Raw genomic sequence first — 25,752 nt, 5'->3', positions numbered from 1 at the left:
CTTAGAGGTCCATTTATTCAGCACTTGTCAGGTCCAATTTATTTTCACACATGCTATTTTTTTCCCCCACAGTAAAACAGGTTTAAAAGGCCCTGCACAGCAAAAGTTCATCAGTACTGCATCTCCAGACAAGTCCCACCCCTTGTTCGCTGTATTTTTCACATACCTCTTTATAATCGTGCAACCTGAAATCCTCTCATCACTCGTTTTATCACCAAACTCCTCAATAATGCGATCCATGTCAATATTTTATTACTACATCTCAAAAAGCTCTGCAAATGTCTGTGACATTTTTTGAGTGCTGGATGCGGAAGCAGCTATCTCCTTTGTTTGTATCGGTGTTATCTCTGTGGTGCAGGGGCAATGTGTATTTCTCAGATACTTCACAAAAATGACCTGCGTCTTATATTAGAGGACAGTAATGTGCGTTTTAAAATTGCCAACAAAAGATGTGACTGGCGAGTAACCAAACAACAACAGAGAAGCTTTTACAATTTCAACGTTTCATTAGGCTCAGTTCTAACAAACAGTACAAGCTTGGACAGATTGGATATGCTGATCAGACCCCTGTATTTGACATGCCAATTATAACAGTTCCAAAAAGGGAGAAGAGCAATCACAACCGGAAATGCTTTGTGCGACAGCAGATGGCCACACACTGCCTCCATTCATTGTTTTGTTTTATGCATAATTGAGATTTGTAAATGCACCTTTTATTATTTATAGGGTGGGAAATTTGGGCTGTGACTTATATTCGAAGGAATACTTTATATAGCTGCATAAAACCAAAATAGCAAAAAAGATCAATTGGATGTGCTTCAGACAATTGAGATAACACAAAATTCTGATTTCAGCTTGATCAATATTTTATTTTAAAAATAAGTGTACAATATTTAGTAATTCTAAAATATAAGGCACCATGCATAATGAAAAAGATTAAAACTATGGATATATAAGCACAAATTCCCCCTACCTGGCTTTTGTTAGCTTCATGGTATAAAATTGTTATAGTGCTAGAGAATATATAAATATGTTAGACTGTGACATAAGTAGCTACAAGGCAGGCTTTCTACCTAAATCCTACTTTCACGGTATTTATCTGTAAACATTTGCCAGAAGAGATGATATCTGTTTTAATATTGTAGCCTGGATGCTACAAACACATTTTCATGCAAACTCTAACAAAAATGTACATGCCATTAAGTGCTGACATTCGTATGTACGTTCATGATACTTATTTGGGGGGGGGGGAAAAAAAAAAAAAAAATCTTCCATACATTTCATTTTAGAGGAGTCCTATAAACATGGTGAACTTTCAGATTTGGCATCCCGCACAGTCATAGGTTCCAGTATTTTCTTTTTTTTCTATACAACATTGAAGACCATGGATAAGTACTGTTCATATGACACTTGGATCCAGCCATCTTGATCTGTATCATATCTTCTGAATACATCTGTCAATCTCTGAAACACACAATATTGATCATATACATGTTAAATGAGAGAACAAATGTCATGCCAGTTAAGAATACGGTACTTGTTAAAACAAGTGAATTTTATAATATGTAAAAATCCCTCAAAAGGCAGTAGCTGTCAAAAACTAGTTTTCCAACATTACCAAAAAAAACAAAAAATTTTTTTTTTTTTTTTTTTTTTTTTTTTTTTTTTTTGTCGGCAATGGTTTTTTACCCCGGTTTTCTCCCCAGTTTGGAATGCCCATTTATTATTTTTTTATCCCGGTTCACTGCTGCAACGGCCTGGCCACTCGGGGAAACGGAGGCTGAAACACGCGTCCTCCAAAACGTGGCTCTACTACAGACACCCTATCAGCAACAGGGGTTGCTGGTGTGTGGTGAACCGTGGATTGCCCTGCCGACCTAAGCCCTCCCTACCCGGGTGGCACTGGGTCAATTGTGCGCCGCCCCCTAAAAACCTCCAGTCATGGTCAGCAATGACAGTGCCTGGATTCAAACCTGCGATCTCCAGACTACAGGGTGTATCCTGCACTTCACGCGGCGTGCCTTTACTGGATTTGCCACGGAAGCCACCATTTTTGGGAAATAATGCAACAGTTTTTTATTTAACAAAACTAAAAACAGAAGTTTCGTCTCAGATTTAGACTTTGCAGTGACTCAAATGCAAACACACACACACTGATTTCAGGTTTCAGGAAAAAACTGAATCTCCCTGTCCTGTCAGGGGCACAGACAGCCATCTTTATAGAGAAACATGCACTACATGACAGTATATACACTATCTCCTGTAAACCATGATGTGTTTCCTTACCTGCAGTACAATACAACACTGAACAAAGTCATCAAAAGCCACCTGGCCCCTTCTCTGTCTGTCAAACTTCTGAATGAGAACATCATAGAACTGATCGGAAAGACGATAACCTTAAAAATCAAGGATAATTTACATCATTAGTTAGACCGACTATCGCATGCTACTATAAACATTTGGCATTATGGTAGTTTCCTTCATTTAAACCCAGTATCAGTGTTAATCTTACAAATAAATATTTCGTCACATCAGATAATTTGCATAGACTTGTCTGTTAATTTTATAAAACCCTCTGATAATGGTGGCACATTGATAACCTCTCTCAGCCACTGATTCTGCAAGTAAACATGGCAGAACTGCGTGAAAAAAACAAGTGTACTATGTGCACTTTATAGAAGGATTACTCCAATTCCTGTTTACTATCAAAATAAAGGTAATCTCATAACTATTAAATCACATAAGTTGCCGTTGACAAAGGGTTAGAAACGATTTCCATCATAACATAAGCAAAATCTTTTTAAACCAGGAGAAGGCATTCAGTATCTGAATCTTAATTTTACATTGGCTTTTGTGATACAGTATGAGGTCAGCGCGAACAGAAATCCTCTGGTTATGTTTCAAAATCATTCTCAAGATCCTAATAACTGGACTTTCCAACAAAGCTATAATAAATATATACTGACAGGGGAAGTGCTTCAAGGAAGGAAACCACCATGTTGCCAAATTGGAGTAACGTTGCAGTATAAAATCGATGATTTTATAATACTGACTGTCAATAACCTAGCTACTCTGAATGGCGATACAGCTAATAAGATAAGAGTACACCTAATTGATATTACAAGCAAAACTCAAAGCCTACTTTGCTCACCAAACCCAGTCAATGCTTGCTTGAGTTCATTTTTGTCAATCAGCCCAGAGTTGTCTCGGTCATATGTTCGGAAGATGTTTTGCCAGTCAGTGATATATTTCCATACACCAGCAAATTCATTAAAATTCACTCCACCTTTGTTGTCCCTGTCAAACATGGCTAAACGAAAATAAATTATTATTTTTTTTTTTTTTTTTTGACTGCTTAAACACACAGGGAAAAAATACAATTCACAGTTAAAAAAAACAACTTGAATGGTGAGTATACCCTTTTCACATCAAAAACATGTGTATGTAGCAGCCTCCGAAAAGAAAAACAAATATGCTTTTAAAAATAAATATGGAAAGCAGGAGTAAAGAGAATATTGTGTTTTCAACAACCAAACAGAGCTCAACTGGTATTGTTTGTAATAAGTGCAATGCAATGTACTGCTGATCCATGTCAATAGGGGGATTAATTGATCAGGTCTGTACATTTCATTAAAAAAAAAAAAATTTAAAAAAACCCCAGCGGTAGTTATTTCAGTGCGTAGAGTCTGAGTCTGTCAAGTTATTACAGTAGCCACATTGTGCCTGGAGTCAATGGGGACAGTATATACTACTGTCCTATTTGCAATGTTGCATCTTCAGAGTTTACATTTTCAAATGATACACTACAATTATAACTACAATAATTAACCGGTTTCATTTTGCTGCTTTTTTTCGTAAATTGTTTACTGTACCTTGGCCACACCAAAATGAAATATGTGTTTGAGAACTCTTCAAGAATATACTTTTGATCACAAAAAGTCTTAGGTTGAAAAAAAAAAAAAAAAAAAAATTAAATAGCGATGTGTGGTTTATCAAATAACCATTGATTACATGAACTGTTTCTCAGCGTGTACACTTAGACAATAAAAATCTTACAAATGATTGATCTGACTGTCACCGGATTAAAGGGGGTCCACGTTCCTAAAAAACAGAAAAAGAAACATTAAAAGGAATATAATAAAAAAATGTTTAAGACTTAATTTCAGAATCTGGAAAGGTCTCAAGGGGACTAAAAGGATTAAAAAAAAACAAAACACACACTTAACAGCCAGCCCACATTGTATATGGCTAACACAAACACCTGTGCCCATATCTTTTTTGCTTTCCTGCAGTAATCTTGTGTTCTATCAGTTTTAGAATGATGAGGAATGACCAAATAACTCCCCGAGATGTGCGCTGTCATATTAAGTTATAAAAAGTAATTCTTCATGAATTCCTCGTGTTCTTTATGAAAATGTTAAATCCCCATGCCAAGTCACTCATTTTATTTTTGTACTTAGTTTATTTTACCCTGCATGGTAAGGGGTAAGGTACAGTTAACTCGCACACCCAAAAACACAAAATTCTACAAAATATCTCATCCTTAACCTTTATTAATGGATATTAAAAAAAAAAAAAACACATTCTAAACTTATTCACAAAAATACAGTAAAACATACATACAACTACGGCTCTCATGCAGCTAAATTTTTATTTTTTAAACACCCAAACAAAAACTTAAAGAGGGTATCTTTAGTAGATGTGGCAAATCATATTTTTAAACCCTTCTCTCCCACCCCCCTTCAACAGAACTAATTGAACTAAACGTCATGTTACTCCATCATTCACCTTACCTCACTTACAATTACAAACACCATGTATTTATCCATGAGACTTACACCTAACTCCTAAACTTAACCCCTAAACCCAATGTCACTACTAAACTGTTACTATTATTTCAACCTTGTTCGTTTTGTGCCCTCTAGATAAATGTATATTTGAGTGTGAGAGTTAAGTGTAACGTAACCAGGGTATGTTCATGTAACACATTTAATCTTCATTATTTATACTTTATATAAACATCATTTTGAAATCTTAAATCCAATGACAGAGTAAATGGATGAAATCACACAGTTGCATGTTACACAGCACATTCAGTTCTTGATCTAAAGAAAGTCCTTTTTTGAATTCAGCTCTTTAGGTTCAAAACATTATTTTCTATACATTGTACTTTTCATACTCGATGATGTTTATTGCCTTTATAAATCCAGCATTTATCTAAGACCTGTATATACACTGTAGTATTAATATTAAATAATGTTATGAATCCCTTTGTAGCCTCCATCCCCTATGTTCAATTCCCCTAGTGGTCACTGATGTTCGAGTTCACTCTATGTGTCCCTTCTTTGCTGTGGAACTACAGTATTCCGTCATTAAACTACACTAAGAGAGATAGTCAAGCCCCTTTGCAAACTTGCCAGACTTGCCTCCGTTTACTCACACAGCTTGCTCAGCAAGTTGTTTGCTTTGAAGACAGCAGTTAGTAGCACTTGAATAACAGGAGGAAGATATTTGCACTTTTAATATCTCCACCTACTCAATTATGCTTTCTTTTCTCATATGAAATCTATTTCTACCAAAGTGGAACACACCGAATTAAAGAAAGAGTTTAGAAAGCCTTAGTAAATCTTAATAAAAACACACACACACACACACTTCAGTAATATTATTCTATGTCTGTTACAGCACCTGTGCAGGAAGTTAAACCCAAAACTTCTGAACAGAGTTGTACTGTGCTAAGAACAGAGTGTTCACTTCTCTACTTATACAGTAGTCATGGAGCACAGCAAAGCAAGCAGAAATACCTATTCCACATACAGCCAACTTGTATTCCTCCCAAAGCATCATCAACAGTGATTTTCTGCTCTGAAAAATAGGGAGGTGCAAAAAGCCTTTTATGAACATGTTCAGTGCTCCCGTTAACACTGGCTATACATGCAAAGGATTTTTTTTGTCATAAAATGCTACGGACTTTCTACTTTTAGGCACCAACATGAGAGAAGCTTAAAAGAACAAGCTGGTACAGGTCTGAAATATGACAGTTATCTTAATTAAGGGAATCATATGTGTCCCTTCTTAGTTATGTAACTACGTCATTCCATCACTAAAATGCACCAAACTTCTTAGAGATAGTCAGGCCCTTTGCAAACCTGCCAGACTTCTCTTGGTTTACTTATACAGCTTGATTAACAGGTTGTCCACGTTGAATATAGTGGCTTTAATTAGTGTTTTAGCTGTCACTCTCTCTCACACCCACATTCCCAGAGTGTCTGCAGTTTTTTTTTCACCCAACAAAAAAATGTCCTATTTGTATTTTCTATTTTAAAGGACATCTAATACATGTAAGTCATTAATTTAACAATATTTTTTTTCTGAGAAAGAAAATCCCTTTGTTTTACACCAGAGTACCTAAAAAAGGTAGACTATATTAAAGAATGGATGAAAATGTAGCAGTGTCTTCTGGTCTGTTTTTATAGCACTTTCTTGATTGGAAAGGGATTAAAAGTACCCCTGTGGCATGAAAGGGTTCTCAAATGTGTCTTCTCTCTATGTTCAACTGGTACACCAGTGCGTAACCGTAACCCTAACCCTAACCTGCTCCCCTCACACCTTCTGCCCATCCTGGATGTAAGAAATGCATCAGAAAGAACAAGAGGAGAAAAACTAGTATGCCTTATATCCACTGGGGTCAGGGGCAGGTTATGAGTTACACTTTGGTGTATCAGATGAACAACACATGTCAGACAGCCCTTTTGAAAGTTTTTTTTTTTTTTTTTGTTTTTTAACTTTTGGTTTTAAAGTCACCAGAATATAATGACTGACAAATAAAATACATATTTACAAAGTGAATCTAAAACAAGAAAAATAAATTAGTTAACAGTGATATTTTATATCCATAGCAAGTTGTTCTTTAGTTGTAGCGTGCCACACAGTTTTCAAAAGGGAATACATTTAAAATGCAAAGTCAAAACTTCAGGGATTTAATTCCCTCATCTTTGCAGCTTTCCTCTGCTCTTGGCAGGATGAAGACGTTCCTATACAGCAAATATAAGAGGCACTCAAACACGGATCTGTGGTTCAGTATGACATCCAGTGTACTGATATTAGGGTGCCATTCAACCCTCTAAATTACATTACAGGATGCATAGTTCAGGCAGCATCTACTTATTCAGTGGCAAAGGTCATATGAAGAGTACAGTAATTAAACAAGCTAATTATGATTAGAAGAGACAACGTTCTGCTATTAATTTTACCTGCTTAAAAAAGAAATGTAAAATCTTGAAAAACTGTAACATTCAGAGGGACATGATGTTATTTCACTGGTTTTCTATTGGAAGAGCCTACAAGGTTTCTTGATAGTTTGTGTGTATAATATATTATATATATATATATATATATATATATATATATATATATATATATATATATATATATATATATATATATATACACACACACACACACACAAATATATAGAAAAAATATAGAAAGTCTACACCCCCTTGAACTTTTTTCACATTTTGTTGTGTCAGTGCCTCAAGTGTCATGGATTTAAAGTTAGTCTTCACAGTAGGGATGATGTTCTTTGGGTGATGTGCTGTGTTGGGTTTGCGCCAAGCATAACGATTTGCATTTAGGCCAAACAGTTAAATTTTAGTTTCGTCAGACCACAAACCTTTTGGCCACATGGCTACAGAATCTCCAGAGTGTTTTTTTTGCATACTTCAAAATGGGATTCAAGGTGGGCTTTCTTGAGTAATGGCTTCCTTCTTGCCACTCCACCATAGAGGCCAGATTGGCCATAAAAGCATGTAGCTCTTGCAAAGTTGCCATTGACCTCTTCGTAGCCTCTCTGATCAGTCTCCTTCTTGCTCGGTCATCCAGTTTTGAGGGACGGCCTGCTCTAGGCAGGGTTTTGGTGGTGCCATACACCTTCCACTTCTTAAAAGTCATCTTGACCATGCTCCAAGGGATATTCAAGGCCTTTGATATTTTTTTATACCCAGTCCCCTGATCTGTGCCTTTCAACAACTTTGTCCCAGAGTTATTTTGAAAGTGCCTTGGTGCTCACGGTCTTTGTTTTGAAATGCATTACCCAGCAGAGGGAACCTACAGGAACTGCTGAACTTATCATGAAATCATGTGAATCACAACAATTTAACACAGGTGGAGGCCACTAAACTTGGTGTGTGATTTTGAAAATGATTGGTTACACCTGAGTTAATTTAAGATTGCTATTACAAGGGGGGGGTGGACACTTATCCAACCAAGCTATTTCATAAGTATTTTAATTCCAGGCTATAAGACAACAAAAGGTGAACATTTTGAAAGGGGGTGTAGACTTTCTATAGGCACTATTTATATATCTATATATATTATACACACACACACACACACGTACATACACACACGTACATACACACTGCTGTGCACAAGTCTTAGACATGTTGCATTTTTCTACTCTGCTGCATTATGAGCATCAACAATTTACTCAAAGCCTCCACTGGTGTTTTCTACTATTATAACAACCTTGACTTGCATAAAGAAGGAAAAACCATTGAGTGAAATAGCTCACATCACTCGATTTTCAAGGTGTGGTATCCGAAGCATAATCAGCAAGTACAGAGAAACGTCATCTGTGATTGACAAACCCAGGACTGGAAGACCCAAAAAGCTGTCTAACAAGGATCAGCAGTGCCTTCTGCCAGTTCTGTTGTCAATTCAAAGCTTGTCTTCTTTCAAAATTCCTGAAGGATATTATCTTCAAGTATTGCTCATCCTTGTTAGACAGCTTTTTGGGTCTTCCAGTCCTGGGTTTGTCAATTACAGATGATGTTTCTCTATACATTATGTTTTGGATACCACACCTTGAAAATCATGTGATGCCAGCTATTTCACTCAATGTTTTTCCTTCTTTATGCAAGTTGACTTTTGCACAGCAGTGTATATATGTTAAAATCTCTGTGGTCTGGCAAATCTAGTGTTTCCCCAGGCCAATCAAGTTTTGTTAATGGCTTCTCGGCGAATCGCGAAGTTACCACTTTTTTCGGCACTCGCTCGCGTCCAGTCGAACTTTAAAAAAAATGACTGGGCGAAACCCGTTTTTTCAGCAGTGTTCACTGAATTTGAGAGCTAGCCCGGGCAAGTCTAGTTTTGCCCAACGCTTCAACATCAATGCTGGGCCAATCTAGTTTAGCCTATGCCAATTATTTGGTCGAGTCTAGTTTTGCATTTCTACACTCTCCCCTGCCAGCTTCCAAATGCGTGTCGAGGTACCTGCCTCGCCTCCACTTCTGACAGCAATGTAAAGACGGTGTGCTGGGTTTCCAGTGACGGTGCAGAAAAGGCAGGACACCAGGGATGGTTTTAATAGCAGTTAAAAGCACTCTTTTTATTAGTTCTCTCTCCCAAAAAGTTAAGTAAAAAAATCTTACTCCTCCATAAGCGTTACTCCTTTTTTCAGATGATCAGTATAGTTTCCAGCTTTGTTGCAACATGATTTGTTTCAGAGGCATAGTTACAGTTAAAAAGAGTTGACTTCACTGTGGAGGTGGCATCCCGTGCGTACAGACTGGGATGTTGACAGTGTGTGCTTATGTAAAAAAAAATTTCGGGGGTCCAGGGGGCAGGTTTCTTATTGCCAAAGGTTAGTCATAATTAAGTACTTTACAGTGAAGATGTACTGTACTTAAAATGAAAACCTCTAACACTTTTCTCATGACCTGTGATTTTACCCTACTTGATTCGATAAGAGAATTTTGACAAATAGTATTTAAAACAATAATAATAATTCCCAGCTGCATATCCTGGCTGTGAATCATAATTTTGCCGTAAGGTAGGATTTTCTGGTACTTTGTTTTCCATTATTAACAGGTGCTTTTACCATACTGGCAGTTTAATAGGAATATTATACAACATGTTTAAGATACTGTCAGCTTTCTGGTTTTCCTTTCACACTTACCATTGGACAAGGCCTGCTGAAGTTCTGAATCTGATATCGATCCACTTCTGTCTTTATCCACCCTGCAAATCAAAAGGAAGAATTATATTTAAACCCATGAAACCAAAATTCATTCCACATGTAGCTTAAATGCAACAGGTAGGCCAATGTGACCACAGAGACTGTTCAAACAGACCTACTGTTAAATACTGTATCTCTGATTTGCTCTCCATTAAGAATTGTAATTTATCAGACAGGATGTGTCTATATAGGACATAAATACTTATAAATATAGAGCTACATGTTATTTTGTCCAAATTATATTGTAGAACTGAAAATGGCTATTCGAGCTGGAGGCTTCTAAGCACACAGGCAAGGTATCAATCACAAAGTAATGTAAACTGACAATCCATTGAAGCATATTTCTGTAGAGAAATGTGAATGATTGTGTAGGGCCTACTGCACAGCAAGTGGACCAGCAATTAGAGTGTGAAAGGTTGTAAAGCTCTAAGCAGAAAATAACCATCCGTGTTAGTGTGTATAAGAGTGCAAACGGCTGAATACAAGTTTGCGGAGGTGACATTAGCAGAAGTATTGTTGCTAACACAGCAACAGACTTGTCCTTAGGCCTAGAATGTTGCGTGATAAGGTATGTGAAAGAATGTATGAGAAAGGAAACTATGGTAAACAATTAAGCACAGTGACCTTGTAAGGAGAGGAGTTTGTGGTTGATTGCACCTGAGTGGAGTAACAGCTGAATAACTCATTCTAGTCCTGACAACTAGAACTACCAAGACAACAGAAACAAAGTGTAATCAAATATCAGGTGTAAAGGCATACACAGACGAGAAGTTCCCAATACCTCCAGATCATCGGATGTAGTGTCTGAAAGCTTCTACCAGTGTATGGGTAAACTGATCACTTACTTTATCTCCATTATGCTAGTGGCACGTTATTATGTCTAAACAACAACGTATAATGTATAATGCAATGCTTGGGATTTACAACTAATAAATGGTAAACATTTGATTTGAAACATGGACTGGTCTCATCCTTATTGTGTAACAAAGTAGTTAATTCCAGGATTACCCTGACTTAAATCTTACATGTCAACTTATAGTTTAATGCAACATCTACTCCAGTGTAAAGTTTGCATAAGTAAAAAGGAAACACCTTGCAAGATTAGCCTATTCATGATTCCCTGTACGTAAGGCCCCTTGTTTTCGGTTTTTTATTTTCCTTTACATTTGAATTAGTTGGTTTATTACCGGGGTTCATTTTGGTGGGCAGGAGGACAGCAATAAAAACAACAAATAGAGAAAAGTACTGAAAGTTAAAGCAGTTTAACACTGTGATAAACTGAATTTAATGTGGTAGAACTGCAACTGAACTCAAAACACTGTACGCCACCTCTGAGTTTATGAAACCATTATCTCTAATCCCCCAACTTTTCTTTTTGATAAACAGTTTACTGTTGGTGACTTAAAACCATTTACCATAACTATAAATAACTGTATTAAATAATTGGCACAAATTACTTTACATAATCTTGTGACAGAAATACAATGAGTTCTGGTGATAAATCTTCCTCCCGACCTGTGAGGGCGCTAAAGAATGGGAGAAGTATCTGGAAGGGCTGGCCTGACAATCTGTTTCCGGGACAGGGAAGTGGGTCAGCCTGGAAAGAAGCGAGACTCTGTTGTAAGACCGTATTGACTTGAAAGGTAAACGAGGGGCAGCTGCAAGTAATAAGACAGCTGCAACCGTTTACCTAGATATCATGGGGGATTACATATAGGGGCCAGGGTAACGCTGATCTTTTCCTTCGTTTGGGTTAACACTAGGAGAGAAGGACTGAGAGAGGTGCTCTCAGAGAATATAAGAGAAATAAGTGTTATGTGTTGTGTGGTTTTTTCTGTCTGTCTGTAATTGTCTGTCTTTGTCGCATCGCTAGACAGTTAAAGCCACCTCCGGAGCTGTCGCCACAAAAGCACTATCCGGAGCACCACTGCACAGAGCACCTGCACATTTGGATTCACCCAGGACTGGTGACCGTGCCTTTGTTTTCTGTTCAGGGCTGTCTTGTTTTATTCACCCTCCCTGCGCTTTACACATTGTTGTGTACTGCCAGGGATTTATTATTTGACGGTCACAAGACCTGGAAACGGCACAATAAACACTTATTCACGAAATTACCGTTGTCTGCCTGTCACTCCTGCACCGCATCACCGCTACACATGTTCCCCTTACCAGCCACTTTGCCACAAATCTACATCAATTTACAGTGATATATTTAAATAGATTTACCAGCCTTATGAAGCCCTGCCAGACGCTTGATATAAGGTGTTTCAGTGTAAATTCCAAGACCTGTGTGGCGCAAGCATGCAGCAGTTTTTTTTTTTTTTTAAGGGCCTTTTCCGAGGCTCATTCTCCCCTATTCCGACTTTAGAAAATATTCTCTCCACATCAGCTAAGCCAGATGGGACAGGGGATGCAATAAGCAGCACGGCTCAAATTTTGAAAGTCGTGTGGGGGATTTTTTCAGAATTTAAACAGTGATGCCGCCATTGTCTGGAGAAGGCATTGACATCTGCACATGGAATTCACTTTCCAGTTTATACTGTTTTTCTTTTCCTACCCATTTTAGCATGAAAACGAGTTCATCAACATGAAATTGCTTTCAAAGCTGTTAACTCTCCGCACGATCTGTAAAGGGTGAGATTCATTAACCGCACATACTGATACACATGTGCGTGGGGGCGCGCGTGTGTGTATATCTTCAACTACATTGCCTTACTTTAACAGACAGCTTCGCATACACACATAGCCTAGTTTATTATTAACATACACATATCTAATGTAATGTATTATATTTTCTTAATATAATCATCTATTTTTATGCACTTGAAAATCTGGTGAAAAATCAGTAAAAAAAAAACCAAAAAAAAAACCACTAATAGTTCTTGTAAAACTCCAGAATTTCAGTAAAAATATGTATAAGACAGAAAACGCAGGGCCCTACCTGTACATTACACTACATAGTGAAAACTACTTACTGAACTGGAGTACTTCTGAAGTGAGATTTAATCTATAGCTTTTCAAAATGTACACGTATTCTGCTACATTATAATTATAAACATGTCATGTGGTAAAAAATACTGCATAGTGCAATCCTGTCATCACACTACTTTCAGCCTGACTCAGATTGGGCTATTTGAGTAATCTCCAAAGTCAGGAATTCCCTGAAACATAATTACACGAAATACATATGTTTGAATCAAATAGGAAAGCTTTTAAGACTGAAATTAGATAATTAATAGATCAATTAGGCTGATTGGAGCTCTATTTATAATGATAGACTGAACAGGCTGAAAGTTTGACATGTGGAGGAAGGGTTTGAGATAGTTGTGTGCTGGAACCAAAGAGGATGACAAAAAATGGCTTATTGGGCCATTTGTCTGACCCTTGAGGAAATTGTGTTTATTTTGTATCTATACAAATACACTTTTCATAAAGGATGACTACTATTTTAACAAAACAATACAGTAAAACCTGTATTTAGAGCCCCCTGAACTAAGCAGTCACCAGAATAGATTTTCTTTTTTTCAATAAGGAACAGACTGTCTTACTGTAAGCAGATACAAATGTTTGGGCCACACCCCAAAAACAAACATAAACATATTGTATATATATATATATATTATATATCTATATATATATATATATATATCTATATAAATATATATATACAAAAATGTTTATATTCTGTAGTTGGTGCACTTACATAGTAACTAAGACACACCTACATGCAGTCACTGAGGCAATATAAAAGGAATGCATTTGCGTAAAACTGTAAAATCTTTTGTGCTTTTAAATGCACAGATATTTGTTTTTATGTACAAGAAAAATGTCCTCACTAGCAACTGTCTGAGTCACTACCACCTGACTTGATCTGAGGCCTGGATATCAGAGCAACACTAGCTAGACTGAAACTGTAAGAAGAATGAACCCTATTCTGGTTTTATTCTAGGATTTCTATATTATTTTTTTAAACATTTAAACATTTCCGTTTGTCTGCGTTAAGAGTTTTTGCTATGCAATGACTGCATTAGAGATATACAATGCATTTTTCAGACAGCTTGTCCATTTCAGATGTATGGTGATTAAATCAACATTTAAAATAAAACAAATACCATCTTCCCCATTTAGTACAGGAAAAAGCAGTGGAAGTGAAATGTATTCCTGGTTGAACAATAATATTGATCACATGCACACTAAACATACTTTTGTCCATGAAAAAGCAGAACATTCCACTTTGCATATTTTGTTAAGATGACTGATGGAAACAAATGACTATATTTCTTCCCCAAATGGGAAACAAAAAGTGTAATCTTCCAATGACAATTTTGTTTCTATGACAACTCTGCCAATAAACAAAAAAAAACTAGACCTTTGAAGAGCTGTCTATTTGTTATTCAGTAGTGGTATCAATCACGGGCTGTTCTGTGCCATTCAATATTGGTATTTATGTAATGTTATGTTACGTTTTGAAATTAAAATCATACTCTTGGCCTTATGCATTTTAGGGCTGCAACAAAGGGTACATTTTGACTTTTAAAAGGTTCGGAACACATTACCGAAAGAAGGTTCGAACCTTCAATGGTACTCTTTTGCATAATTTACTGGTGACGTCACCATAGCTGCTTGTTTATATTTTAGTGAAAATCCTATTATTTTACAGGTAATCCATATAAATGGCAAACAATATTCACATATCGTTTAAAAATACGTTTATAGAACAGTAATCATGTTTTTATAATTCAAATTTTTTAAAAAAAATACACGTTATTTATTTACACATCACTGATACTGCTTGCGATATATACAGTAAGCTTGCATTGCAACAGCACTAACTGCTGCGGACCTGGGCAAAACAAAGCGTTATTTAACAGTCACAGTTTCAAGCAGGTTATCAGTCACATTTCGCTACTACTAAAAATATTAATACTAATAATAATACTACTAATAATAATAATAATGATATGAACTTACGCTTATCAAGTGACAAGAGATTTGTTATACCTCCATGATACGAGTCGCTTGCAGTTTGCATACAAGTTTTTTTTTTTTTTTTTTTTTTGTCATCTGGGCACTTAAAGAAATCCCAAACAGCAGAGGGGTTTCGAGACACTTCTATCAATAAACCTTATGCTATACAGCGTTGAGAAGGCGAATGAAGAAATTAACCCTCTGCAGTCAATTTATTCAGGTCCAATTTATTTTCACGCGCAGTTTAAAATATTCCCCCTTCCCTTCCCCCCCTAGAGTAAAACAGGTTTAAAAGGCAGTGCATGGCAAGATGACATCAGTACTGTATCTCCAACCAAGCCCCACCCCTTTTTCACTGTATTTTTCACATACCTCTTCATAGATGTGCATACTGATAAATTCTCTCCTGATCACTTGTTTTATCACCAAACTCAACAATAATGCAATCCAAGTCACTATTTTATTACTATAACATCTCCGAAAGCTCTGCAAATGTCTGTGATATTCTTTGAGTGCTTGATGCGGAAGCACCCAGCCAGCATGCCCAACTGGGCCCCATGTGGGTAGTAGGCGGTTAGACCGGGCTCGGGCTCTAGGTGGGCTTACTGCTGGGTTCTGCGTGGGCCTCAGTTGGGCATACTGCTGGATTTTGCATGGACCCCAGCTGGGCTCTGCGTGAGTTCCCTCACTAAAAACCCAGGTAACTTGAATATGTTTGTTTTTAGCTTCCCTGTGGATTTTTTGTACTTTTTGATACTAATAGCAATCATGGCCTCTTTGCAAAGATCCATATTACATAAAGTTTAGCCTGATTTACATTAATAATTATATATATATAGTATAATATATATATATCTCTATATATATATATATATTATGTATATATATATATATATATACACACACACACACACACACACACACACACACACAGTCTAGATATTGTTATAATTAGTATAATATTAATTATTCATAAATTATTATTATTATAATAATATTAATAATAATAATAATAATAATAATAATAATAATAAAACATTTTAAAGATCATAGTAATATATAGCGAGCATTCCTAAGTAGGCCCTATCAGGGCTACGTCCTGGGCCCCAGATAATTTTGGCCACAGGCTCCATGGGGCCCCAACCGGAGTTTAAGGGTGGGTCCTGCATTGGCTCCACGTTGGCTCTATGTGTGTTTCCTCACTAAAAACCCAGGTTCCAGCTGGGCTACATATGTATGTGTAATTAATTCTTACAATCTCAATGGTCGATTAAGATGAGAAAAAAATCCACCAGCACTCCAGGGTCAACTGAAGATGCTCGAGTGACATTCTCAGAAGGCGGTAACAGTTTGTAAGAGATAGATAACAAAGTGCATGGTTAAAGATAGATAGATATAATTAATAGAACAAATAGATAAATTGTTAGATAGAGAAGTGTTAGTGTATAACTTAGTAGAGACATAAATGAGTTATATTCGATAGCGTATATAGGGGTTAAATAAATAAGCTAGATATAGATTTGTTAGTTATATTCGATAGATACATTATAAGTTATACAATAGATAGACAGATATATAGATAGAGTAATCATTTTTAGTTAGATAAAAAACAGACAGAAGACTCCTACATCGAATTAAGGTAAGGACACTATATATTTGATAAGTATATTGAATTAACATTTATGTTTTGTAATTTAAAGTGCCTTTGTGAAGTGTCAATATTAACAGCCTCACACGACAAACATTATGGACAGAGATGTTCTTATTCATTTATATTTACATCGCTGTCACTAGGTCAAAGCTCTCATTTACAACAACTATGAGTTATGATAGGTGGTCACTGTAAGGGGGTGGGGTATTCGTATAATGTCTACCAGATTGGTATATTTACTGCCGTTCTTAATGGTTCATTTGATTACATCACTAAAATAGATTTTTTTTTTTTTTTCACGACTTTTACAGCTGAGGTTTTAAATACATCAGTTCGTAATCAGTTCATTTAAAAACAGGCTTTAATCACTAACAATAGGTGAACAGGCGATGATTCCGTGCGTGCTCCAGGGCTCAAGCACCAATGGGAAAATAAGGTTCTGCATAGTGCAAATAAATCACCTGTTCTGTCAAATTATAGTGTCGATGCTTCACAAGCCGAACTGTTATTGCAGCATTTAAAAATATAAAGGCCATTTACACAAAGTCTCCCATCTTTCTTGAAATGATCTGCGGTTCCCTTTTTTCTTTTGTATTTGTTTTGCTCTCATTAGTATCTATAGTAGATACAGCAATTATAATGAATAAAGTGCCATGCCAATCACATTGAATATAAATGAAAAATAAAAGCTTTAAAAAAAAAATGCAATTCTTAAGTCTGCAAAACATAAAAGTGTCTAATTGTGGTTTGAAACTGGAAAATGAGTGGTTACCATGCACAGGCATGACAGAAAATACTGTAAAGTGACTGCATCTCCTTTTTAAAATTAAATAAAAATTGTGCAATCTCCATGGCCAAACATGTATTTAAGAGAAATAAAACCGTGCTCAGTTCTTCTCAGTGCTGTAAAGGAGGGGGATTGAAACCTCCACTCAAGGAACTACACAAAATAAACATACTGTTTTCACCATTCAGGGATGTACATTTGCCACTACAAGAATTCAATGTTTACACTTTCAATACTGTCCCAAAGTCTCTTCTACCATGATTTTTACTTTAAAATCTTTTCTCGTTTCTCTTATTTTACTCTACTTATTACTCTCTTGTCTATCCGTCTATTTACCATACACATTCTCGAATAGCTTTCCCTCGCTTTATTTATTATTTGATGAAGTAAAAAAATAAGTGATACCTATAACAAAAACAATGTAAAAAAACAAGTCAGAAAAACGCAGCAGCAGTTTAAAGTGGTGATATCAAACACAAAAGCCCAAGTTAGGAGAAGCAACTGGTGCAGCCTTGTCAAGCATCAAGCAAATAAGCACAACTGGAAAGGGGCTGGGGCCCAACATTCACACAATTGTTGCTTCTAACTTGGCTTCTTTTTTTCATCACTCCACTTTACAATGAAATGCTCTTTGTATAACTTCAAGGGGATTGTGACCATTCCCCTATCAGCAACAAAAAAACATTGAAAAAGCAGAACCAAAAAAAAGGCTCCAAACCCCAGTCCTGGATCTGCAATGCCTGCCCCATCAACTGTCACTCCCCATACCCTTACCTTGCATTCTCACTATCCCTTGCACTTGTTGCCATTATTGGTCTTGTTCATTATCTTCATTGTTGGAAATATTTTGCTTCATGCTTTTTCATGTATTCTTTTATGTATGGGCTAAATGTCTGTCAACATGTGCCCTGATCTACCTGTGCCTTACCTGCATGTTGTCTGTGTGTCTTCCCAAAGCATACTTGTCTGCGCTTGTGATGACGCCTCTCCCATTCCCTGTCTGTCTTTCTCTCTGTAGTAGTGCTTGTAAGGATAACCAAGAACACTTCAGTCTGTGTTGAGCACTTTCCTTGTCACATATGTGCCTCAGCATCTTTATTCTGGTTAAACCCAGCTGATAAGGGAATGAGCATTTCAAATGTAAATGTTGGGCCCCAGCACCTTTCCAGTTGTGCCTGTTTGCTTGCTGCTTGACAAGGTTGCCCCAATTGCTTCTCCTAACTTGGGCTTTTGTGTTTGATATCACCACTTTAAACAGCTGTTGCGTTTTTCTAACTTATTTTTTTATACTGACAATGTTTTTGTTATAGATTGAACTTATTCATGGATATATTATTTCAATTTTTTCAAGTACTCGAGTAATAAATTAGTGCTCAAGTAATTATAATTATTTTGAGTACTGTAACTCACCCCTAGTTCTATTTCCTTATTCTCCTGGATTCTTCTTGTTTTAGTTTTCAATACTGATGCTTAGATCTGACTTTGCTAGGTGTGACAGGTTTCTCTATCTTTCCTTCAAACACATAATTTCTCCATAGTTCTCTGTTTCATATGCTGCTTTTCCGATAACATAAGCTTTGATTTCTGCCCTTCTTTATAAGAATTTGTTACCTACTGATATTCTCAATGTAAAATGTATTATGCACGTACACCATATTGCAAGTGTAAACATGAGGGTGTTTAAAGATTACACAGAAAACAGGACTCCTCTACAATATCCCAAAACAGGGTAACATTATCTGTTCTGCAGTATTCAATGTGACAGTGTCAAATAACTGTATACTAATTTAACAACCCCATCTAATGTAAACTAAGTATTTAGGCTCCTGCTAAATCTGCTTTCAGCTGATCACTTATTATAGGCTACCTAACCACAGAATTCAATCTCACCTGAACCTGTATGTCTTGAATTGATTTACCTGTTGAAAGAGATCCAGGCAACCATAAAGGGAAAGCAATTTACCTTAACCAGTGCACTACATATTTAGCATGTGCTTGATGCTCTCTTTGCTGGCACATAATTATTTTACTTTTTTTTTTTTTTTCAAAAAACGAAAATGGCTTATCTAGAAGACCTTTTTGTATTGCCATAGGGACCAGTCTCCCCAAGAGATGGATACAAACACAATGTTGCCAAACTATACAATACCATATACAATGCTGTGAATGCATGACATAGTTTAACTGATAATTTACATAGAAACCACTAATGTTCTATTAATTAATTGGAATTTGTTATCCAGTTCCATGTAAAACTGCAAAATATCATTACTGAGGTTACAAAAAGTATAACACACACATTGTATCACCCTTTTTTCCCACAGAATATAGCTTTAAGGCATTAAAAGCACAACTGGTGTACCTGCTATCCCTTTTTAATTCTTGGGTGCTGAATGGCTACTATTTCTGGCGTGACGTCTACTTTGGGGCCTCATAATTCATTAACCTTGTGACGATGACAATGACTATATAGTGTTTGTTGTTGTTTCGTAACCTGCAGAAACTAAAGAGAACGCGTTGACTAAACTGGTTCAGGAGTTCTCACAAGCACACGATGTCATTATATTGACGTCATTGCATTTTTTTCCACGTGTGGCTCCATCGCGTTAACATCTATGGGTAATGTGTTGACATGTTGCTGTATTAAACTAGAACAGCAGTTCTGTGTGTGCAGCATGTTTCAACAAGACATCTGACCTGTCAATAAACTTCAGAAAAGCACGTTATGTGACTCGGGTACCGACTGATATTCTCGGTGTAAAGTTATGCACGTACACCAAGTGTAAACACGAGGGTGTTTAAAGATTACACAGAAGACAAGTTTCAGTATGTATTTCTCTATAATATCCCACAACAAAGTAAAACAGAGTAACGTCATCTGTTCAGCTACAGTATATTAAGTGTAATAGTGTTAAACAACAGTATACTAATTTAACAGCCACGTCTAATGTAAGTTTAAAGTTATGATTAATCACTGTAAATGTTAATACATTGCTGGCAGACTGTATTACAAACTCCACCTAACACAAGTACGTCTGAGCAAAGACGCGTCGATACCGCTGCAGTCAGATCAGTACATTTATAACCCTGAAAATCTCCAGTGAATACACGCTATTACTATTAAGACATTTAAAAAAGACTACATTACCCGATTGTTTGGCAGAAATACTCTTACTATTTATATTTAAAACTCTAAACACGATTTCAAAAAACTTAATTAGATGAAAGAATCGCCTACCCTATTCTGAAAGTGCTACATTAAGTAGATATTAATGTTAATCGTTTATCTCGATAAAATTTACGTTTCCTTACCTTTGAAATATATTCCATAGAAAGCCTTGATCAACTGGGCTGTTATGCTGCGGTCGGTATTGATATGCCATTTTAGCTGAAATTTCAATTAAAACCAAACCGATAACTACTTTTTTTTTTTCAATCCTTCCACTCCAAGACAGACCCAACACTGCTGAACGACTTCCTGCTCCGGGTTTCAGTTATTCGTCAGCATCCAGATAGATTCGTAATACAACGAATAGATGAGCATTTTCCTATTCATGGTACGCTTATTCACTCACAGTCAATCCTGTCCACTAACGCTATGAGCGTTTGCGGAATACATACATGTATTACGACAATAATATGTTCGGCACATTTAACTGCACTTATAGTCGCAATAAAACGGTAAGGTTTTGACGCAGTCGTCACGGATACACCGACAGACAACTAATGAAGTAAAGTCCAGCTAGCAGAGATCGCTCATGTGACAGTGAGCCATTCACTTCCTGCTGTTTGAATGGATTGATTTCCATATGACGGTACATAGTAATCTATACTTAATAATCATATTTTGTTTCTGCAATTTAACAAATGTATTTGTCGGTCATAAGTGCACACTATGTCTGACATTTCTAGGGTGCTTTTCAAAATAATAATAAAAATATAAAAACATGCTGTTTATTATTAATTCAGTGTTATCTATTAATTATGCTTCAGTTATATCCAGAATAAATTTTAATTAATAATAGTAAACCACGAAACTAAAGAACATGAATCTAATAACGGATTAAACGACTTATCTGTATTTGCACCAAGTCATTACTTTACATTTGTAATGTTATGTTCAGCATGTTTTCAGAAGTTCTATTAATCATCCATATCCAACTTAATATATCAGTTGTACTAGTTTAGACTGTGTGGTGTACACAGTGTTAAATAAATATGTGCCCTGAGAATGCAACTTTTAAATATGAACTCCGAAACTCGGACCTTGCACAGTATTAGAACACCTTAATAATGTTTTGAAAAACAAGAAATATGATTACAATAACCCATTGTGTATACACGCTAACCGTTTATCTTCCACGATCAAGCTCTTCAGCAACGCAACCCGCATGTACAGCACGAATGTAAAAATGGCTACAAGAAAGCGAGTTGTGCTTACAATATTATTTTTTTCTTTTTAAACTTACGCATTTTGCTACTGCGTAAATTACCCGACACTAATGTAAGTATGTACAGCACTGCGCATGAATAGTTTTTTTGTTGTTGTTGTTGTTGTTGTTGTTGCAAAGATTGTAAATAGTGTGTATTTATTGTAATTAATAAATACCTGACGCTCTGCAGGCTTCAAAATTAGCCCCCCGCCTCCCCCAATGCAGGTTAATTTGGTCTTCGGCGGGCATATTTCACAACCTTACACGCCACAGTGGCAGATCCTTTTTTTTTTCTTGGCTTGGCTTGAGTTTAAATGATTTCGCATCCTCTAGCTTTGTATACAAATACTTTACTGTACACTTTGCAATCAAGTGGTCTGTGGTAAATACTGTATTGTCTGTATACACATTATGTAAAGGCATTTTGAAGTTACCGAAAAAGCCCCCTGAAAGAAAACAGATGGACGAAGACCAATTACAGGTGCACTCTATAAGTTATAGCAGACTCTAAGGGACAATGGAAATCAGTAATTCATAAACGAAGCACGTGGTAAACACAACTTGAAACGCTATAAATGCGAACATAAGTACCTCAAATACAAACGATACAAGAAAGCTTAACTGCCAAAGAACGGGAGTTTATTATTTGTACAAAAAACCACGCCCCTGCGGTCTGTACAATGTAAGTAGTACCATTTTTAGAATCTATATTTTCTCAAAATGTAATTAAAATTGTATGAGTTTAAACAGTACAACGGCCGTACACACCCTAGTCTCCGTAAGTCGCCTTGGATAAAGACGTTTGCTAAATAATAATAATAATAATAATAATAATAATAATAATAATAATAATAATAATAATAATAAATGTTTTTCCTGCCTGATGTCACAAATGTCGCGTGACTGTCATTAACTGCACCGGTGTGTACCTTATTTGCACAGAATGTCTACTTGTGGAACAGGAAAACTGTCCATATTAAACAGGATCCGCTTTAAGTGGTTCACCTGACCCTAAAACTGGAGAAAAAAAAATAAAAGGGTTCGCAAGTTCAATAAAAAGTGAAGAATTCATGACAATGGACTAACTCAGGAATGGTTCATTTTCTACAATACCAACTAGAACATGTACTACTGGCAATGCCGGTTGTATTCACAAGAGAGAAAAAAACTGTGTGGTAAGAGCAAGTAACTGAAAGTTGGAGAGTGTCAAAGAGCATGAATAAAAGGTGAAAAGTTCCTGTCAGTGACTATCTGTCTACAGATAGCGCTGTTATGGAAATGGAGCTAGTAGTATATGTTGATTGTTTTTGCAGTTTCTTTTGTTCCCTTATTAAATATATTAAACACACATTGCAACACATGTTAAAAATGCATTTTAGTGAACTATCAACAAGCATTATACTGAGCAGGTAAAATGTCTGTGAGGCTGGTGAATTTTTCCATCCACTAGCTCTGGTGGCTAGTCCATTGAAAAGTTAATTTCATGCACTGCTTTTGGGAGTCTGCCTGTTATGTGTGATTACAAGGTGTGGAATCTAATCAGCAGGTAGGTGTGTTCCAGTGGGGCACCGGGTAGAAAAAAATTCAATTTATTCACCTCAGGACTGCTGCAAAACCAAAGCCAACTGGGCTAAAGAAGCTGAAATTCACTGCTGTGTGACCGAAGCGTGAGTAAGCAAGTCGAAACCACCGACAAATGGGCAAGTTAGCCAGAGTTCATTTATTATTAAACACAGTAGATCAGTTCAGAGGTTGCAGATCCCACCGCAGTTTTTGTACACTGTGTTGTATGTACTCTGTGTGCTGGTAGTGTCACGTGCGCTGTTCACTGTTGATATGTAAATAAATAGTGTTGGTCTGCAGGGTGTGACCAACTTCAATCTCCATCTCGATCTCCTGCCTGTTACTCAGCAGCGAATGCATGCACCAACATGGAAGATGGCTACCCTGTCGCAAGCATTAATACCCTGTGTCTTTCTAAACAAGGGATTTAGGGGAGCTCCCAAATGAAAGTTGAATCAAAACAACAATTTTGTGAATATGGTAGGTGTTACAGCTGAGTATAATGGTATTTAAAACAGGATTAATTTTTCCACCCTTACTCTGATCGCACCACAGTTGGATTATGCGATGGACAACTGTATTATTATTATTATTATTTATTTTATTTTTTTATTTGGCCAAGGCCTTACAGGTGTTACAGGGCATACAAGTATTATAGTGCAAGATTACTATTTAAATCCAATAATGTTTACAGTAAGTGCAAATAATTCTACTAAAATACAATATTAACTGCATAATAATTCTAACTTTGGATTCAAACAAGTATGTACATTATATAGCATATATATATAATATTAAACTAGATATCTTATATATATATATATATATATATATATATATATATATATATATATATATACAAAGACGTATATAATAGTGCAAGGATAGTACATTAGCTGAGGATCGAGTAATGTGGTGTTTAGGTTGGGTAAGTCCAGTGCACAGTAGGAGGGGTAGCTCAAGAGATCTACAAGTGCAGTCTAAACAGATGGGTCTTGAGGAGGCAGCAGAAGGCAGCGAGAGACGGAGCAGTCCTGAAGTTCTCCATTAGCTGGTTCCACCACAGAGGGGCTAGGGAAGAGAAGGAGCGGGTATGGGAGGATGGAGAGTGGAGGGAAGGCATGACCAGTCAACCTGTAGAGGAGGTGTAGGGAGATACGAGGGATTGGAGGTAGGATGGGGAAGTGTGGTGAAAAGAGCGGTAGGCAAGAACAAGGGTCTTAAATTTAATGAGAGCAGAGATAGGGATCCAGTGGAGAGTGCGAAGCAGGAGGGTAGCATGAGAATAGCGAGGTTGGGAGAATACAGACCAGCATGGAGAAAACAAGAGGTTGGACCAGGAGATGGGTGCAATAAGTAGTGAGAAAAGGATAGATTCGGTAAATGTTGCTTAGAAAGAAGTGGCAAGTGTGTCAGGGAAGAGATGTGTTGAGAGAAGGAGAGGGAGGGATCAAGAATAACACCTAGGTTTTTAGGAGGAGATCGAGAGAGTGATAGTCAAGAGCTACTGAGATGGAGAGGTCAGAGGAGGGAGAGGAAGCAGAGGATAGATTTAGAGAGGTTGAGTTTGAAGTGGTGAGAATGTGTCTAAGTTGAGATAGCCAAGAGGCATTCTGAGATGCGGGAGGGGGTGTGGGATTCAAAGGAGAGGAAAGTCTGGACAACATCAGCATAAAGGTGGTAGAAGAAGCCAAGAGATGTGAGTACCTAGTGAACAGGTATAGAGTGAGAAGAGGAGGGATCAGGACAGATCCTTTAGGTAGACCTGTAAAGAGGGGGTGAAAAGAAGAGAGCCACGCCAGGAAACCTGTAAGGAACAGTTCGAGAGTTAGCAGGAAAACCAGGCAAGGACAGTGCTTGAGATCCCAAAGCCAGAGAGAGGAGAGGAAAATAGCATTCTTGAGAGTCAAAGAGAGGAGAGTCAAGGAGAATTAGAATGGAGGAGAGTGAGACAGCCCGAGCAGAGAGGAGAGAGTCAGTCACAGAAGAGGGCAGTTTCCGTGGAATTTGAACCCACGTACTATATCCAGTACAAAGTTATTAACAGTTTACTCTAGAAAAATTCCACCAAATGTGTCTGTCCGGAGGTGAGTGGTGCAAGTGAATAATGGAATGTCCATCAACAAGTTTGCTGTGAAAAACAGTTGATGTTTTTGGCATGTTATCCAAAAACACAAATTGCGTAACTGGGGTATTTTAATTGTTAAATCGTTTTGGGACACTTATTTCAAAGTTGATTCTCATAGAGGGAGAACTTCTCTACGAGTGTGCAAACATGGCACAGATAGCAAGTTGGCATGCTATCGAATTCAAGCAAATTTAATAAGTA

The 25,752-nt window shown here is 36.9% G+C and overlaps 1 protein-coding gene across 2 annotated transcripts; it reads right to left on the bottom strand.

Moving 5' to 3' along the window:
* Positions 1-848: 848 nt before the first annotated feature.
* On the bottom strand, positions 849-20,911 carry LOC121314544 (programmed cell death protein 6-like). 2 transcript variants are annotated; one of them, XM_041247934.1, is made up of 6 exons: positions 20,740-20,911; positions 9,962-10,023; positions 4,057-4,101; positions 3,143-3,310; positions 2,287-2,396; positions 849-1,464 (listed from the first exon to the last, which is right to left on the bottom strand). In XM_041247934.1, exons 1-6 carry the CDS (start codon positions 20,808-20,810, stop codon positions 1,366-1,368), a joined length of 555 nt encoding a protein of 184 aa, XP_041103868.1. In that variant the 5' UTR covers positions 20,811-20,911; the 3' UTR covers positions 849-1,365. The 2 variants fall into 2 exon arrangements, with proteins under 2 accessions (XP_041103868.1, XP_041103869.1); XM_041247935.1 differs by having other exon boundaries at positions 3,152-3,310; positions 20,740-20,908.
* Between the last annotated feature and the right edge of the window lie 4,841 nt (positions 20,912-25,752).

The sequence above is a fragment of the Polyodon spathula genome, chromosome 4, assembly GCF_017654505.1.
Source record: "Polyodon spathula isolate WHYD16114869_AA chromosome 4, ASM1765450v1, whole genome shotgun sequence".
NCBI classification, from domain to species: domain Eukaryota; kingdom Metazoa; phylum Chordata; class Actinopteri; order Acipenseriformes; family Polyodontidae; genus Polyodon; species Polyodon spathula.
This window is presented reverse-complemented; position numbering and strand designations above follow the sequence as displayed.

What these genes read in the sequence shown, in the direction of transcription:
- LOC121314544 (XM_041247934.1), bottom strand. Translation starts at nt 20,810, where the DNA reads ATGGCATATCAATACCGACCGCAGCATAACAGCCCAGTTGATCAAGGC. An exon ending in TCAGCAGGCCTTGTCCAATG is followed by an intron (nt 4,102 to 9,961) that starts GTAAGTGTGAAA and finishes TCTGTTTTTTAG; the next exon opens with GAACGTGGACCCCCTTTAAT. An exon ending in AGTGTTGTATTGTACTGCAG is followed by an intron (nt 1,465 to 2,286) that starts GTAAGGAAACAC and finishes TGTGTGTTTCAG; the next exon opens with AGATTGACAGATGTATTCAG.